This window comes from Thalassophryne amazonica, chromosome 7 (assembly GCF_902500255.1).
Source record: "Thalassophryne amazonica chromosome 7, fThaAma1.1, whole genome shotgun sequence".
NCBI classification, from domain to species: Eukaryota; Metazoa; Chordata; class Actinopteri; order Batrachoidiformes; family Batrachoididae; genus Thalassophryne; species Thalassophryne amazonica.
In genome coordinates, this window is record NC_047109.1 from 108,703,609 (window position 1) to 108,721,571 (window position 17,963).

The 17,963-nt window shown below is 39.6% G+C and overlaps 1 protein-coding gene across 1 annotated transcript in view; it reads right to left on the reverse strand.

The window, feature by feature from the left end:
• LOC117514735 (exostosin-1b-like) overlaps positions 1 to 17,963 on the reverse strand; it is an 89,805-nt gene that overhangs the window by 16,845 nt on the left and 54,997 nt on the right. The window contains exons 2-4 of the mRNA XM_034175295.1: positions 4,245 to 4,338; positions 2,540 to 2,647; positions 1,572 to 1,691 (exon numbers count right to left, since the gene is read on the reverse strand). Of these exons, the coding sequence (XP_034031186.1) occupies positions 1,572 to 1,691; positions 2,540 to 2,647; positions 4,245 to 4,338 (322 nt within the window). The remainder of the gene's footprint in view (positions 1 to 1,571; positions 1,692 to 2,539; positions 2,648 to 4,244; positions 4,339 to 17,963) is intronic.

Here is a 17,963-nt window from a genome sequence, read left to right on the forward strand (position 1 = left end):
TTCTTTGCTAAAGAGTAACATTCATACAAAATTACAGATGTCAAAGCAGTGTCTGAGATACTGAGGTTGGAAGCAGATCAAATATGAGCTCCTTTGGGCTGTAACTTTACCCTGTTATCTTCCAAATGTTAAGATGAAGTGTTTGGAACATAACAGCAACTAATACGACAAACTGCAGTCAATAATGATGCTTAAATGTAGCATAACTGAAACACAAAAATACATGTTGTTTGGGACATGAAACTAGCACACAGTTTGCATCATCAGCTATTAAATTATTTACTCGAAGGGCAAAACACCAGCTATCAGCAAAATTCCGATGGCTGCAAATTTACGTGATCCTCATTCCAGTTGGATAAACAATCTGTCAGAGTGATAAAGGGCGGTGACTTCTAAGATGCAATTATGTTCACCAATGTTTTATATACAGTGAAAAAACAATAATCCTGCTTTCTCTGCTTTTCCACCTTATCCTCGACATTTCCCTCAAAATCCCTCCGTGGCGTCATCTTTGCTCATGTGTAATTTTAGCCCAGCAGCAGTATGTTCCCTGGTACTCAGCAGGAAGAATACAGATAAATGGACTCTGACAAGAACAAACTGCAGACATGATTGATAGTTGAGCCAAAGCTAAAACCAGCCTCACAAACATGCCAACAGTGTTTAATAATATATATATCTTCCCTCTTAAATTTCAATCTGGTCTGAAGTGGTCTCATTGTGGGTTTTACTTGCTCAACTACACAAAGTGTATTTACAATCTGTCAGTAAGTAGACAAGTGCGATTAATTAAATCAAGTGACTTTAAAATTCCCTGCACTGGTAATATCGTCAGACTTGGACAACAAAATGTAGATGAGTGGAAGCGGACTGTGTAGACAATAAATCAACAACTATAAATGCAGTCATCTTGTAACTTATCAAATTAAAAGAACTTATAATGAGGCTGAAAACTGTTGTATATTCTGAATTTCGATGAACCAGATCGATCGAAAGACCAACTTTGTTTTCGTATGAAATATCCCACAGACGTACTGCCACCTACTGGATGGCCAGTGGATAAAATGCCAAAAATTATGAACAGCTGCCCTTGAGGCTCGCAATTTTTTGGTCCGCTTCATAAACACAGGAGATGCTGCTTGCTCGTTGCTGTACATCCCGCACAGCTAACAGGCTAACAACCATAGGGAGAAACACGATACCCACAAAGTTGGTAAATTCATGACGAAACATGGAACAGAACATGAAACTAAAACTGGACTTAAACAGAAACAGGGTTCTCGCCGGTGCATTTCTGCGCAACATGCTGTGACGCTGTCACTTGTCAAGTTGATGGTATGATGAGGGTCATTTCAAGGCTTTGATGGGCTGCTATGAAAAATAGGCAGATCAAAACAAATCGCCAGTCAGCAACTTGAATTCTTCATCTTACCAGAGTGCTGGTAATATTTAATAAATCTGATACCAATCACTCACAAAAAAAGGAAAAAAAAGGCTTGATCAGACCAAATCATGATCTTTGAGAACAGATGGGGTATCCCTAATATGGACTGTAGTGTTTGCACATGTACCTCCAGTGTGGTCAGTACTATCTTCTCCACAGAGTTGAAGTAGGCCTCCCACAAGAACTGGGTCTGCTGTCTCATGGACAGGATTTTATCCTGGTGGATGGAGTGGACTGTTGATGGGATCTGGAGCAGAAATAAACAAGTTGGCAGTTTTATGCTGAACAGGGAAAGTATCAGTCCCCCCCCCCCCCCCCCCCCTCAATTACCACTAGTGACGAACTGAGTTACACTCCCTGTTAGACTTTATCTTAGTGACTTTCTACAGCAAAATTCATTTTTGTTTGCATGTTTGACAATTCTTTGTTGTATTTTATTCAACTCATTTGTTTTTTTTTTTTCTTCTGAATTCCTGCTATTCCTTACCACTGCTGCCTATGTGCTTGCTCAGGGTGGTTCGTAAGGTTAGACCTTACCCTTGTGAATTGCCTTGAAATTTTATTAAATATACTGAAAACGGAAATACTGTGAAGATAAAACAACGGTTTTAAAGTTTGAGTGTAGAATAACAAATAATGTAGAAGAGTTGACTTCCAGATGTAAATACACATCTAAAACTCCAATTATTATTGTGCCCCAGAATATATACAGTATATAATTTATAAGCAGGGTGCATGGGCAAAGAGGTTCAATTGAGTCGATTAATTATTCATGGGTGTGTTAAGGGCATAAAATGAAGTTAATCAAGAGTGTCACTGCTGTTAAGAGATAGGTACAACAGTAACGTGCATTTCTAGTTAAAGGGCAAACCCAGGAGTTGACAGGTTTTCTGCAAAGGAAGGGTTCTGCGTGAAAAGTGTCAAAGCGCATGAGCAGCAGTCATCCACCACAGTGCCCTGAGGTGAAGCATTTGACTCGCTCCTGCAACACCACCTGATCGCCTCCATAACCTGTCAAGCACAGTGGCACCCCTCTCCCATCCTCCTTGCAGTAATGGCCAACTGTAAATCCATAGAGGTGTCTGAGTTGTTGACCTGAAGCAGCAGCCTTTCGTCCCCAATCACAGCTGCCGTATTCCAGTCGATGATTTCGGAGAAGGGCAGCTCCCAGCCGTTACTCAGCATCACCGGTACACAAGCTGCCTGTAAGGTTCACACAAATACACACAGAAAATACACATATCACTGTTGGCTAATAAGATGTCTGTGTGTGTGTGTGGGGGGGTGTGTGTGTGTGTGTGTGTGGGGGGATCTGTGTTGTTGTGGAAGCTGTGATGACAACCACCATCATGTGTGTAGTAATCACACTAACTGCAGGTGGCTACAAGACATAATGAGGTTAATCAGTGGTGTGGAGAAGTTGGATGAGTGCACCATCTGTTTGCCTTGTGACCTTCGTTGTAATAATTTTATTTTTAAAGAGGACGGTCAGGCCTCACTGCTGGTCAAACTGCCTGTTTATACAAGCAATATAACCACATTAAATGATGACAGCGTTTAGACAAAACTGAAAAATATGACCAGATGACACACGCGACAAACCCAAGCTCTACGCTCAATTTCCTATGTAAATCAAATCAATTCAACCAGAAGAGACGCTCCATCCTCCAAAATGTTTACATTACTACTACAGCGCCCTTATTAAAAAAAAAAAAAAAAGAACAGAAACTGTAAAACATGCTTACATATATGTGAAGCCAATTATCCAAGTGTGATGAGTGTGTCTGAACATTTTAAGAGTTGGATGCTTATTTACACAGCAAATCATCAGAGCTCGAGCCTCCACCTACAGTCACTAATCTTTTCAGCAAGGTTCTATTCATTGAATGGCCTTGGTCACTACACGCACACACTCACATACAGGTGTACACACACTCCTGCATCATATTGGTGCAGTCCTCGGCTAATCTCCTTGGTGTCATTAACAAAGGCGGCAATCTGCTGATACAAAGCCGTGCTTTCAGCAGCGATCTGCTTTCACTGAGAATCAGATTACACACAAACACAGGGAGAGGAAACAAACACGGCTACGGACTGCTTATCTTGTAGTCGTACTCTTATCAAGCAAAGCGTCTCAGTCTGATTTTATGCTATTATTCAGATCTGCATTGCATGACCAGATTTGCATTCTTCAGTCAAATCAGTCAACAGCCCAACTCTCAGTTCCATCATTATTCACCTCCATTCTGCACGACAGCCTGCATCCATTTCAACATCTCCAAAAATCTGTGAAAAATATCTTTTCTATAATAATTCTGATCTATTTCTCAGTTACATTTTCCAGCATTTATTCTTAAATCATATTTTTGCTTTTTTTTAGCGGGTTGACTATGATTCACCACTGCTGAGTGAGCTTGGAAAGCTCCACAGTGTAGTGGCAGAGCTCTCAGAGGTCCATGGACCGGTGGCCAGATCTCGTTGGGTTAACAAGCTTAATGTTGGTTGCTCAAGTTGTCAGTGTACCAATGGACTGGAAGTTGCTGTTTGTGGTTCTTGTGTGGGTATGCGTAGTGTCTCTTGATGCCAAGCATCTCATCCTTCTCAGAGCTGCTGCACAACAGAGCATTACCCAAGACTACCTGTATGAGCCAATCTCCTACTTTTCAGACTAGTTATTTTCTGTGAATCACGCCAGAATCATCACGTATTGTGGGAAAATTACGGTACATTAATAGAAATGCAAAACCTCTGGATTCTGAGTGGACTTTGATTTAAGATCTGTATACAGGACGTCTCTCACCTGCAAGGCCTCTAAGAAGCGAAATGAACCCAGCCGTCGTCCTCGAGGTACCAAACAGAACGTGGAGTTGTACAGCATCTCTCTGTAGTCATACCTACAGGAACACAAAGCCAATTTGATCAGTCATACTGATATTCATCAACCAAGGAATCAAGACTGAAGAGTCATTGGGCCTCATGTATCAACGTTGCGCGCTTGTGGCGTAAATTTCCGGTGTAAATTTGAAGTACACCAAAGTTGCCGTGACATGTATCAAGCAGTGCGCACCTGCCCATTTCCGGCGTACGCCCGACGTGACCTTGATAAATGCAGCGGGTGAAAACAATCGTAATTATAATGAACACGCCCATAAATATTCAGACTCCGCTTCAGACACACCCTCATTTCACGACATGGAAGCCAGGAAGACGGCAAAGAAAACGAACTTCACCAATCACGATGCGTGCCAATAGAGCGTCAAAAGCGGCCGTCGTATTAATTGTTTTGTAGTATAATCAAAAAAGTGTTATTCTCTTTTCACATGTCAATAATTCTTGATATGTGGATATTTGCTAGCTCAATTAAAAAGACACGCCTTATTTTTCAGATTTCTTTATTTTTTAAATTTATTTCTTTAATTATTTTATGTTAAACAAATGGAGAAAACAAAACCTGATTGCAGCACGGGCAAAGGGAATGACAACACTACAGTTGTAATGATCAATTTCACTGTCTAAAACGATCACACCACATAAAGTTAAGCTCAGCGCTGCTCTGGCTCCAGGCTCGAAGTCTGGAGAAAAAGGTGAGCAGCTCTTTCTTTGCGGTCAGCGCTGTGGCCACGGATCGTGCTCCATAGACCAACAATCCCGCAAAAGCGGGATTTGTATTAATTATTATGTAGTATAATCAAGAAAGTGTTATTTATGTAACATATGCACTGATTTGTATAATGGCACTGTTTATCATGTTGATCATTTTCATTTTTATGTGGATTCCAGCGCTGGTTCATTTTGGCGTATAATTTACACCACCTCTCGACCTGGTGTATATTTTCAGCGCACCGTACGTCAACGACCACATTGATAAATGCCAAGTAGCGCAGCCATTTTGGCGTACACCCCATATATGCTCAAATATCGCCGTACGCAACATTGATACATGAGGCCCATTATGGCTACAACTATCCAGTGATGACTGAGGTGAATATTCTTTCACTTATTTTCAGACTTAATCAAATAATAAGGATTTTTGGTTTAAAAGATATGTCAAGAAATTAATTTATGATAACCTTTTCACTTTCGAATTAGGCCGGCTTCAAATTGAGGTTTTTCAAAGCAACAGAAAAGAAAAAAAGTACAAAAAATTGTAACGAAACTACACATAATCCACATCTCCACTGTCAAATTTAAACCTAATTTGTTTCAAAAGCCATACTGTAGCAGGAGGCAGGGCCAGTCCTATTGGGGAAAAGATGACAAACTGTCTGCAACTGCAGACGGGCCGGCTCGTGCACTGGTATTCAATTAACTAGGCAACGTTTAGGCTCAGGGGAGACATTTATGAGTCACGGCAGATGATGCACAAATTTGGGAGACAATACGACCCAAACTCTTCAAAACCTGAAAAGGAGCTGACCTATGACAGAGAGCAACATACATAGTCACAAAGACAGGCTGATCATGGAAACATGAGAATGAATGACCAAGAGTTAAAGAAGAGGACAGCCAGTGAAGCAGTGTGACCAAGAGAATAAAGCAGTAAAAGTGAGAAAAAGAGAGCAAGACCTCTCAACCTGACTGTAATGGAGTATACGAGGTCTATTAGAAAAGTATCCAACCTTTTTATTTTTTTCAAAAACCATATGGATTTGAATCACGTGTGATTGCGTCAGACAAGCTTGAACCCTCGTGCGCATGCGTGAGTTTTTCCACGCCTGTCGGTTGCGTCATTCACCTGTGAGCAGGCTTTGAGTGAGGAGTGGTCCAGCCCCCTCGGCGGATTTTCATTGTCAGGAAATGGCGTAATGATTTGGGCTTTTTTTCCATCAGACTTTTTTCAGAAACTGTTAGAGACAGGCACCTGGAAACCATTCGAAAAAATTTATCTGGCTTTCAGTGAAAATTTTACGGGCTTCACAGAGAATAAGGACTGTTACTACAGCTTTAAGGACGCTCGGCGTGCTGCGCTTCGTGCCGCCATCGAGAGCCACAAACGACCGGATCATTTCTAAACGGATGGCTCTGTGGAGCCGGACCGTCGTGTGCACTTTCTCTGGTTATCACAAGTGCTGGACATCAACCATTTTCCGGCAGATTTCACTTTTAACAAGAGATTTTGTCATGGAAAGCCAAGCGGAGGAATCGCGCGTCACGACCGATTTGCTGATGGAGCGAGACAAAGGAACACCTCCGTTTTGGTCTCACAGGACGGCTTTGAGATGGCGTTCAGACAGCTGTCGGTGGTTTTTCCATCGAGTGATTATCCGAGAAATTGTGGATGTGCCTGGACATGCCAGAACATGTCCCGTGAGGCTTCATCATGGAGTTGCTGTGCACCATGCGGCACCGCCGCGACGCGCGGAATTCCTCCGCACATCTGTCTCAATGTGCCGAAAAAGCGCTGATGTCCACGTCTTTTCACAATTCCTGTGCTAGTCAGATGACGTCCCGGATAAAACACAGCGTCCAGTTTGGAAATGAACGGCACATTCCACTGTTACAGGAGATTTTGTCATGGAAAGAGGAGCAGAGGCTTCGCACGTCGCGGCGGTGCCGCATGGCGCACAGCAATGCTGTGATGAAGCCTCAAAGCCGTCCTGTGAGACCAAAACGGAGGTGTTCCTTTGTCTCGCTCCATCAGCAAATCCATCGTGACACGCGAAGCCTCCGCTCGGCTTTCCACGACAAAATCTCGTTAAAAGTGAAATCTGCTGGAAAATGGTTGATGTCCAGCTCTTGTGATAACCAGAGAAAGAGCATACGACGGTCCGGCTTCACAGAGCCATCCGTTTAGAAATGATCCGGTGGTTTGTGGCCCTCGATGGTGGCACGGAGCGCGGCGCGCCGAGCGTCCTTAAAGCTGTAGTAACAGTCCTTATTCTCTGTGAAGCCCGTAAAATTTTCACCGAAAGCCAGATAAATTTTTCTAATGGTTTTTAGGTGCCAGTCTCTAACAGTTTCTGAAAAAATTCTGATGGAAAAAAAGCCCAAATCATTCCGCCATTTCCTGACAATGAAAATCAGCCGAAGGGGTGGACCACTCCTCACTCAAAGCCTGCTCACAGGCGAATGATGCAACCGACAGGCGTGGAAAAACTCACGCATGCGCACAAGGGTTCAAGCTTGTCTGACGCAATCACACGTGATTCAAATCCATATGGTTTTTGAAAAAAATAATAAGGTCGGATACTTTTCTAATAGACCTCGTAAAATAGGTCAATATAATCATGTGCTTTTGGTGCCAAAACATAGAAAACATATCTGGTGCATCGGCAGCTTGGTGTATTAGCAGTAATAATAAATAAAATAATTCCTCAAGGCAGAAAATCTGTGTCAACACTCTTTCAAACACTGCCAGGTTAATGCACATATTTCTTGGAATGCAGTACAGTAAGTGTAGCATATTTCAATAAGTATGAAATATTTTCCGTGAAAAAAAAAAAAAAAAACACTCCTCGTCCCTTCCTTTCCCCTCTCACCTGCACATCTCACAATAGTTTCTGTCTTCCTCACTCTCGTCATCTAACCTAATCCTTAGTCGATGCTTACGTTGATTAACTCTCTGGAGTCCAGGGTATAATCCAAGCCGTTTTTGGTTTTATCTTGATAATTTACCCTAAAAACGGTTTGCTATGACTTGCTTGGTGTCATTTTTTTCCAGCACAACCTCACCTGTGTGACTTTATAGTTTTTTCTTTCATTATGACATAGTGTATTATGCTGCGTTTACACGTCACGGGCTTCCTGCTCACGCTCACAGGGCTTCTTGTCCATGTTCAACGTTAGCTCTGCTGTTAGAACGGTATTGTGACCACCAGCGAAAAACTCGAAGTAAGTCCTGCGGCTATTGTAATGATTGGAACACCGCTGTCGAAGTCCAGTAGCTCGCCTTTGTGACTGCTGTTAGCATGCGTCAACCATCTCAGGGGCGGTTGGATCCGTCGTGTTGCTGCTGCTGGATACCATCGTCGGCATTCGTCAGCTGCCATCAGATCCATTGAGACCGCTGCTACTTCTGCTGCTGCTGGGAGATTTGCAGTGGTCTTTTGTCGACTTGCCTCGAGGGGTGCTTATACCGCGTCGGCCTGTTTTGAGGCCTACTAAATCTGCGGCTGCTGCTTGTTGGACCTCCTGCTGTCGGTGTCGTAGGTTCGCCTTCAGGACCCGTCAGCTATGGCTCCAAAAAAGGGTACCGTGTTTATGGAGGAAGAACTTGAGAACATTAGAAAAATGTTAAATGAGATGTCAGCACAAATGAAGCCCATTAAAGAAGTGGCTGATCAACTGAAAATTATTTCACAACAACAAAAAATATTGGAATTAACAAAACAAGTTGTTGAATTACAAAAGGCAAATGAAGAGAAAGACAAATCATTAAAACTTATGGAAAATCGAATTGCAGAACTTGAACAACAGACTAGGTCAAATGACCTTCTCATTACAGGTTTGGACATTAAGCCTCGAAGTTATGCAAGAGCGGTGGCTTCAGGAAGGGAGCCCTCTGAAATGGACAACCTCTCTGTAGAGGAACAGGTGATTTCACTTTTGAAGGACAAAGGAATTTTAATAAACCCTAATGATATCGATAGTAGTCACCTTTTACCGCGGAGAGGTCAAAATCAACCTAAAGTCATATTATTGAGGCTTACAAACAGGAAACAGAAGTTTGCAATTCTAAAACAAGCAAAGAATTTAAAAGGAACGAATGTATATATAAATGAATACTTGACCAAGAAAAATTCAGATTTAGCAAGACAGGCACGATTTTTAAGAAAACAAAACAAGATACAGGCTACATGGACATTTAACTGTAAAGTTTATATTAAATTAAATGGAACACCTGAAGAAGCTAAAACCTTATGGATTAAAGATGAACATGATCTTAGTAAGTTTAACTGATGTAAGTTGTGAAGTAATACATAAAGAAATGTACTGGTTGATTGTGATGATGGAGGAAAATCTGTATATAATATAATGAACACGGTTAATAATCAGTTTATTTCTGCCAAGGAGCTCTGTTTGGAAACATTTAATTATAGTCATCCTGCCTCTCGCCATTTTGAACCTGAATCAGATCCAGATTCTTTTTTTAGTGACAATATCGAGCGACAATGTAATTTTTTTACAGAAGAACAATTTAATGATTATAAAATTAAAGATGGAGATTTTTCAATAATACATTTTAATAGTAGAAGTCTTTCTCTGAATTTTTCAAGGATAAATGATTGTTTAGATACATTTAGAAAAAGTTTTTCAGTGATCGCTATATCAGAAACATGGTTAACTGATGTCAATCAAGATCTTGTACAGTTGGAAGGTTATCAATTGTTTCAGGTAAATCGACAGAAGAGAAGAGGCGGGGGTGTGGCATTATATGTAAGGTCTGATTACAACTGTAAATTAGTTCACAATATGTCATTCACAGTTGATAATATCATGGAATGTGTTACGGTTAAAATTACATCCATAAATTCAAAAAATACGGTTGTTAGTTGTTTATACAGAGCTCCCGGAGCAAATATTGATACTTTTGAACAAGTAATTATGGGAATGTACAACAAAATAAATAAGAATTCACATTTATTTATCTGTGGTCATTTTAATAGCGATTTTCTAAATCCTCACAATCATCCACAAACCACTTCATTTATAAATTCTTTATATTGTTTGGGAGTATTTCCGACCATCATTCATCCAAGTAGAATAACTGTGAATTCAACAACCCTTATTGACAATATTTTAACTAATGTCGACTATAGCGACTGCAGTCGATAACAAGCAATATACAGTAGGTATTTTTTTTGATTTACAGAAAGCGTTTGACACTGTAAATCATGAAATATTGCTAACTAAATTACAGAAATATGGAATCAGAGGATTAGCATATGACTGGATAAATAGTTATTTACATGGTCGGTATCAGTATGTTCAATACAATAACATTGACAATATTTTAACTAATGTCATATCTGGTAATCTCAGTGCGGGATTGCTGGTAAATGATATTAGTGATCACCTGCCAGTATTTACTGTTTTTGCATCACATGATCGAGTGTTTCAAAAGGATTGTAATAGATTGAGTAGAAATGTCACACCAATAACTGTTGATAATTTAAGGGTGGATTTATTATGCCAGAATTGGAATGATGTTTATGTTGATGATGTTGATGAATCTTATGATGGTTTTATTTCTATCATTTCTAAGTTATACGATAAACACTGTCCTCTTGTTAACAAGATATATACTAACCGATACAGCAATAAACCATGGATAACCAAGGGTCTTCAGAGGGCATGTAAAAAGAAGAACTTACTGTATAAACAATTTATAAAATCGAGATCAAAGGAAGCTGAAAGTAAATATAAAATATATAAGAATAAATTAATTCATATTATGAGATTTAGTAAGAAAAGATATTATAGTGACTTGTTAAAAATAAGAATAATATAAAAAATACATGGAATATTTTAAATGAAGTAATAAAAAAGAACAAAAATGGTAGAGATTATCCTTCTTTTTTTCTTTCCAATAATACTGTGATAGAAGATAATGAGACTATTGCTGAACATTTTAATGAATATTTTGTCAATGTAGGTAAAAATCTTGCCAGTAATATTGATTCATTGAGCGTTAAATCTTTTGAAAATAAGATAACATTTAATAAATCTGTGTCAATGTTTGTTGGTGGAACAAATGAAAAAGAAATAATTGATCTGGTGCAGAATTCTAAAAGTAAGAAATCAAAGGACTTCAATAATTTGGATATGGCTTTGTTGAAAAAAATCATTGATTGTATAGTAAAACCTTTTACTTATATTTGTAATATATCATTAAGTTTTGGTAAATTCCCTTCACAGATGAAGATAGCCAAAGTAATACCTTTGTTTAAAACTGGTGACAAACACACTTTTTCAAATTATAGACCTATTTCACTTTTACCCCAATTTTCTAAAATACTAGAAAAAATTTTTGTAAAAAGACTGGATAATTACTTACTAAAGTATGAGATACTCTGTGAAGAACAATATGGATTTAGAAAATCTAGGACTACTTCACATGCATTGATGGATTTCGTGGAAAATATAGCGACTGCAGTCGATAACAAGCAATATACAGTAGGTATTTTTTTTGATTTACAGAAAGCGTTTGACACTGTAAATCATGGAATATTGCTAACTAAATTACAGAAATATGGAATCAGAGGATTAGCATATGACTGGATAAATAGTTATTTACATGGTCGGTATCATTATGTTCAATACAATAACATTGATTCCGAACTTCGGGAAATTACGTGTGGGGTGCCCCAGGGTTCGGTCTTAGGTCCTTTGTTATTTATTTTATATATAAATGATATATGTTATGTGTCACGGGTACTGAGGTGTGTTCTTTTTGCAGATGACAACTGTATTTTGCAGTGGTGATAATCTTGAACAGCTTCTTGACACGGTGGTAAACGAACTGGATAAATTTAAGGCTTGGTTTGATGCTAATAAATTGTCACTTCATCTTGGGAAAACCAAATGTATGATTTTTGGAAATAAATTTGTGCCTAAATGTAAAAGTGTAACCATTAACAATATGAATATACAGATAGTAACTGAGAACAAATTTCTAGGTGTTATAATTGACAATAAACTCAGCTGGAAACCTCATATAAATTATATAAAATTTAAAATGTCAAAATCTATCGCTATCATGTACAGGGTCAAGGACATATTGTCCCAGGATGGGCTACTTAGATTATATTATTCTTTAATTGTACCATACATGACATATTGTATCGAACTCTGGGGTAATACTTACAAATCAAATACCAATCATGTATTTCTTTTACAAAAACATGCCATCAGAATCATCTGTAATAAACCTTATCTTGAGCCAACGCATTCTCTGTTTATGACTTTAAATTTACTGAAATTTAGAGATTTAGTGGATTATATCACCATACAAACTTTGTATAAAGCTAATAACCAGGCCTTGCCACTTTATGTCCAGAGCCTGTTCAAGATCAGGAAGTCTGAATACAGTTTACGAGGATGCATGGTTTTTAAGAAGCCTCCCGTACGTACTAATGTCAAGGGTTTTTGTGTTTCAGTTAAAGGGGTGAAGATTTGGAACAAATGTCCTGTGGAAATTAGATTATGTAGTTCTTTTGTCTGTTTTAAGAAACATTATAAGAAATTAATAATTTCTGGATATAAAGAAAATCATAAAAAAAAGATGTATAAATTTGTGGATGTATGTATTTAATTTGCTTATTTGTATATATAGGAGTGTGAGCATAAGTGTAATTATATGTTGGACTTGGACTTTTGGGATGGGGTATGAGGGGTGGGTAATTTATAAGCTTTGCTTCTTCCCACCCCCTTTTCAGGCACACGGTGTTTAATTTGGTCTTGTTTTTTTGATTTGTTTGATATGTTGTCTTTATGCTGCTGTGTTGTTGCTGAAATAAATTCTATTCTATTCTATTCTATAACGACGACAAGTCATGAATGCCACGAAGTACACATTCTTGGCTGCTGATCACGACTGTGATTGTTCGGGGCAGAGGCATCAGGTGTCCTCAGGAACTGCTGCAACCTGTTACCACACATTACGATTAATGGCACGTGTTGCTGGAGAATTATCAGGAACCATTACGCACGGTCAAGAATAGTGTTCCGTGTTGTTGCGCGCTATTGCACATAACAGCGCATCGTTAAGTTCTGTCACGTTGTGAACGAGGTGAATTGTCTCCACACACACACCCATATTCATCCAACCGAATTCAGATCACTCCAGTTTTTCCGAAGAACTTTGTGACTGCATGCGTAGTTGGGCTCTGTGCCATGGAGTGGCGCAGAGAGGAGGAGGAGGACAGAGCCAGATGTGTGGCTTCATGCGGCTGTCGTCTCGCGCATTTTCCCAAACATCAGGCACATGCAGCAGGTGGAACACCTGCAGGAGCTCGCTGAAGAGCACTGAAATTAGACTTTTAGCCGACTTGGTGTCAGCAATCAAACCGAATGCGGTGCAGCAGGGTTTAATTGTGTGCACGCTTCTTCCTCCGCCGGACTGGAGGAGGTGCAGAGATGTCTGGCTGCACGTGAGTCTCCTCTCGCTCCTCTGGTTGCTCAGACTCGTTCTTCCGCTCATCGGTTACAACAGCAGGTGGAACACCTGCAGGAGCATCCTGAGGAGCGTCAGCAGGAACTATGGAACGACATTTGGAGCCGAGTTTAATTATGCGCACGTGACAGAAAACTGATTTGTCGTGGCTCGCAGTGAAATGTGACGCCGCGTTACAAGTCGTGTCAAAACTTGAGTTTCCGTGTCACTTCGTAATAACGCGTGACAGTTTGGGCTCCAAGAACCATCACAGGAACCACTACGAATGTCGTCACGTTCTATTAAGGATCAATACTCATCAAGACAGATCAATACGCTCAGTTGCGACCTCCACGACGTGGGACGAAACGAGGGTGGTGTGTGACATTCGTGGAAGATTTTTTGACAGCCAAAAACATGCTCCACGAATATCAAGAATATCACGCACCAACACACACTATTAAGAAACCTATTCAGATGGGTTAAGTCACATTAAGAATGTCAGGAATGTGTCACGAATGACAGAAAAATGACATTTGTAACATTCGTAAGGTTTATTTTTGTAACATGTTGCAAAATTATAGCTCATTTTAATGAAGAGAACATATTTCTTTGGGGGAAATTCCATGGCAAATGTTGTCTTTTACTTTGTCGCCATCGTGTCAACCAGGTGTGCCCAAGTTCGGTCCTCGAGATCTACCTTCCTGACACTCTTAGTTGAATCTAATGAAAGGCTCATTAAAAGCCTGCTAACAAGTCTTACATTGGATTCAGGTGTGGTGGAGCAGGGAGACAACTAAGAGTGTCAGGAAGGTAGATCTTGAAGACCGAACTTGGGCACACCTGGTGTAAACAAACTGCAGGAGGAAGCACGTGTGCGCAAATTGCTTGATGTGCGTTCCCAAGGTGTGCACACTAACATCCGTCAGATGTCTTGTAAATCACTTCAGAGGTGTTATCTAGTGACAAAAACTACATTTTTATTTTTAGACTTGGAAGTGTTTTTACAAAAACCTCTACTTTTACAAAATATATGAGAAACATATATGTAGAAATAAGCTGTTTCCGAAAGTCTTCCACCATCACTGTTTATTTTAATTAAGCGAGCAGCCAGCTGACATCATGCTGCCTTTTTTTACTCCTATTGGCAGTCACCATGTCTTTCCCAGCATCCCTCACGCAGCTTGGGGGAAGCCCCCACATGATCTACGATGTCGCTACCAAATTACGTCTGATCCCTTGACGCACGTGGGTCGAAATTCTAAATTGTTTCCAGACAGCACAAATTGTGATCCTATTATGAATCCTTGAGTTAAATGTTAATTAAGAAAACTGTAGTGGTGCCAAAGAAAAATGTTTTTATAAAACTGCACAGCTTTAAGCTATTTCATGTTCAAGATAGAATCATTCAAAAAATGCAATTACAGGCCCAAGAAAAAGAAGTTTGCTTTTTGGATAGACAGATTTATGATTTCCACCAAAGGCTGATCACCCTGTAACAGACTGTATTGTTAAAATGAATAAAAAATTAATAGTACCAGGGGCACAGGCTCTTAAAAGTTTCTAATCTGTTGAAGGTGATTCATCAGTTTGTCTCAGTCATCAATATAATAGACTATCATTATACACAGCAAAGAAACAATCCAGCCAGAGGCACAACAACACTGACCATTTCGCAGACCCATAAAAATACAAGTATAGGCTCATATCTGGGCCTGGCTGGGTGCAAATCTCCCATCCATCACACAACCTGTCAGCGTAAACTCAGAAAAGACCAGATGTTCCTCTCCCTGCATACCTCCACTCTTCCATACTCTTCCAGATGGCTGCCAGTGGGGCGGAGCAGTCTCACAGTATGTCAGTAGGACATTAAGGATGATTCGAGCACAACTTGCATATGAATCAACTCTTGTCCTGCTGTGCTTTAAAAAAAAAAGTGTTCCCAGGTTTTTAAGTGCACATGTATAGCAGATTGGCGTTGCTGTAAAATATAGATATCAGTGAGCAGTTAGTCATACCCAGAATCCCTCAAAAACTGAGAATTATCTCAACATAACATGAGGTGAATCCGGAGTTGTCCCATATTCTCGGTGGTGTGACGCACGCACTGCTGCTGGTGACAAGAGCAGCTTCACAGTAACACACTGGAAGTCACAGAACAGTCAAAGTAATGGCACGGCAAGCTGCCACCTTATTTTTCTGACGTAATTCAAAATACTGCAATAAATATCGCACAAAAGCTCACAGCGAGATGCTTACTATTCAAGCCGTGTGTTTAATTTTTAATCACAACGTGTGATTCACGACATGAGACAGATAGAGACTGGCATAAAATCAATCAATCAATCAACTTTTTTCTTGTATAGCGCCAAATCACAACAAACAGTTGCCCCAAGGCGCTCTAAAATGAGCAAGTGTGAAGGACAAGGGAATAATGATGACTGCAGTGCAAAATAAAAAGTACTTTCTTTTAAGAACAGAGAAACAGCAGACTCCAGCCCCACCTAGACACTAATAATATTTATTATATTCTGCACACAGTGGCACTGTTTAAACAGAAATCTGAGATAAAATGCTGCTGTCACAATGATATGAGTACGGTGGCACCATCAGACCTGTGCGCAAACAAATGTCCATACTGATCTTATGACCTTCCCAGTTAAGGCTGCTCGATTATGGCTAACATCATAACCACGATTATTTGACGTTCGAAACATCCCGCTTTTACTTAACTTAACGACAAAATGCATTTTAACTGTGGATTTTCTTTCAATATAAAGTTTTAAGTATCACTGAACTGAAAACCAAATAAAAAAAAATAAAAGTAAGAATATCCTAACAAATCCACAAATGGCTGAAAACTGGCGTGACCGGGACAGGAGGAATACAATCTGAACAGACACCCCCGCAGACACAAAGCAAGCTAAGGCTAATGGGCTAACTCTGGTTCAGGTCTTATCGCATATTTCTGTGGCGTGGTTGTGGTTTAGGACGAACAGATTTCCTCAGTAACTGTGGCACCATCAGTGAAGCTAACATCACAAAGCTACCGGCTAATTAGCGCGCACACACAAATAATGCTAAAATTAACAGAAATACTGGAGCCATATTAGTGACCATTATTACAACACAGCAAGCCATATCTGAGATTTCTAATAAAATGCTCAGAAAAGACATCCAAGATTGAGTAAACAGCAGCTAGCAAATAACCGTTAGCCTAACAGAAGCTGCAACTAGCAGTAGCCATCTGTACACGGCACACATACACAACAAAAGCAGAGTATTACAGCAAAATGTAATGTTGCAACTGAATTGCTTTATCTTGATTAGACTTTTGTAATTACTAGAAAATCTAAATCATAACAGAAATCAAAATTTATACAATTTAATGCTCAGCCTTACTGGCAATCAAACAAACAAGAACAACAGAAAATATCCTCACTCAGGAGAGGAGGAGTAACAGGAAGACAGAACAGGAAGAAGAGGAACAGCAGTACCAGTAAACCAATAGCGAGCAGTATTTCTGGTATTTATATTTGCTAATTGTTTCTTACTTTCACTTTTGCCACTCTGTGTGTGCTTCTTACCCTGTGTGCTGCTATACAATGCTGCTGGAACCTCAATTTCCCTGAGGGAGTCTTCCCGAGGGATTAATAAAATTCAATTTTATATATATATATATATATATATATATATATATATATATATATATATTAAATCGTCGCTGAAAGCCATCTAAATTTTCCGAATGGTGTCCAGCTGGAGGTCTCTCTCAGTTTCTGGAAAAATTTGATGCAGCAAAGCTCCAAATCGTTCAGACATTTATTCGCAATAAAAATCCGACGAGAGGGTGGACCACTGCTCACACAAAGCCTGCTCACAGGTGAATGACGCAACCGACAGGCATGAAAACACTCACGCATGCGCACGAAGGTTCAAGCTTGGCTGATGCAATCACACGTGATTCAAATCCATATGGTTTTTGCAAAAAATAAAAATGTCGGATACTTTTTGGACAGACCTCATATATATATATATATATATATATATATATATATATATATATATATATATATATATATATATATATATATACACACACATACATACGTGTGTGTGTGAGAGAACTATTGCAGTCTACCAGAAGGTAGTAAAGTTGGAGCCTGACAGAATGAATGTGGTGGACACAAACAGTCTGTGGGTTTTAACCTCAACCCACTACTCAATCACAGCTACCACAATGTTGACACATACTTCCTGACTACACAGTTGCTCTTGGTTGCAAACTAACATTTTTTAGAAATATATGTTTGAGAGTCTTCACGTCACTGTGTGACAGAGACAGAAGTCAGTCAAACAAGCACGGACAAATCAAATATTTGCAGGTCTTCTGTGTGTTTTATAGAAGAGGTCAAATTTTCAAAC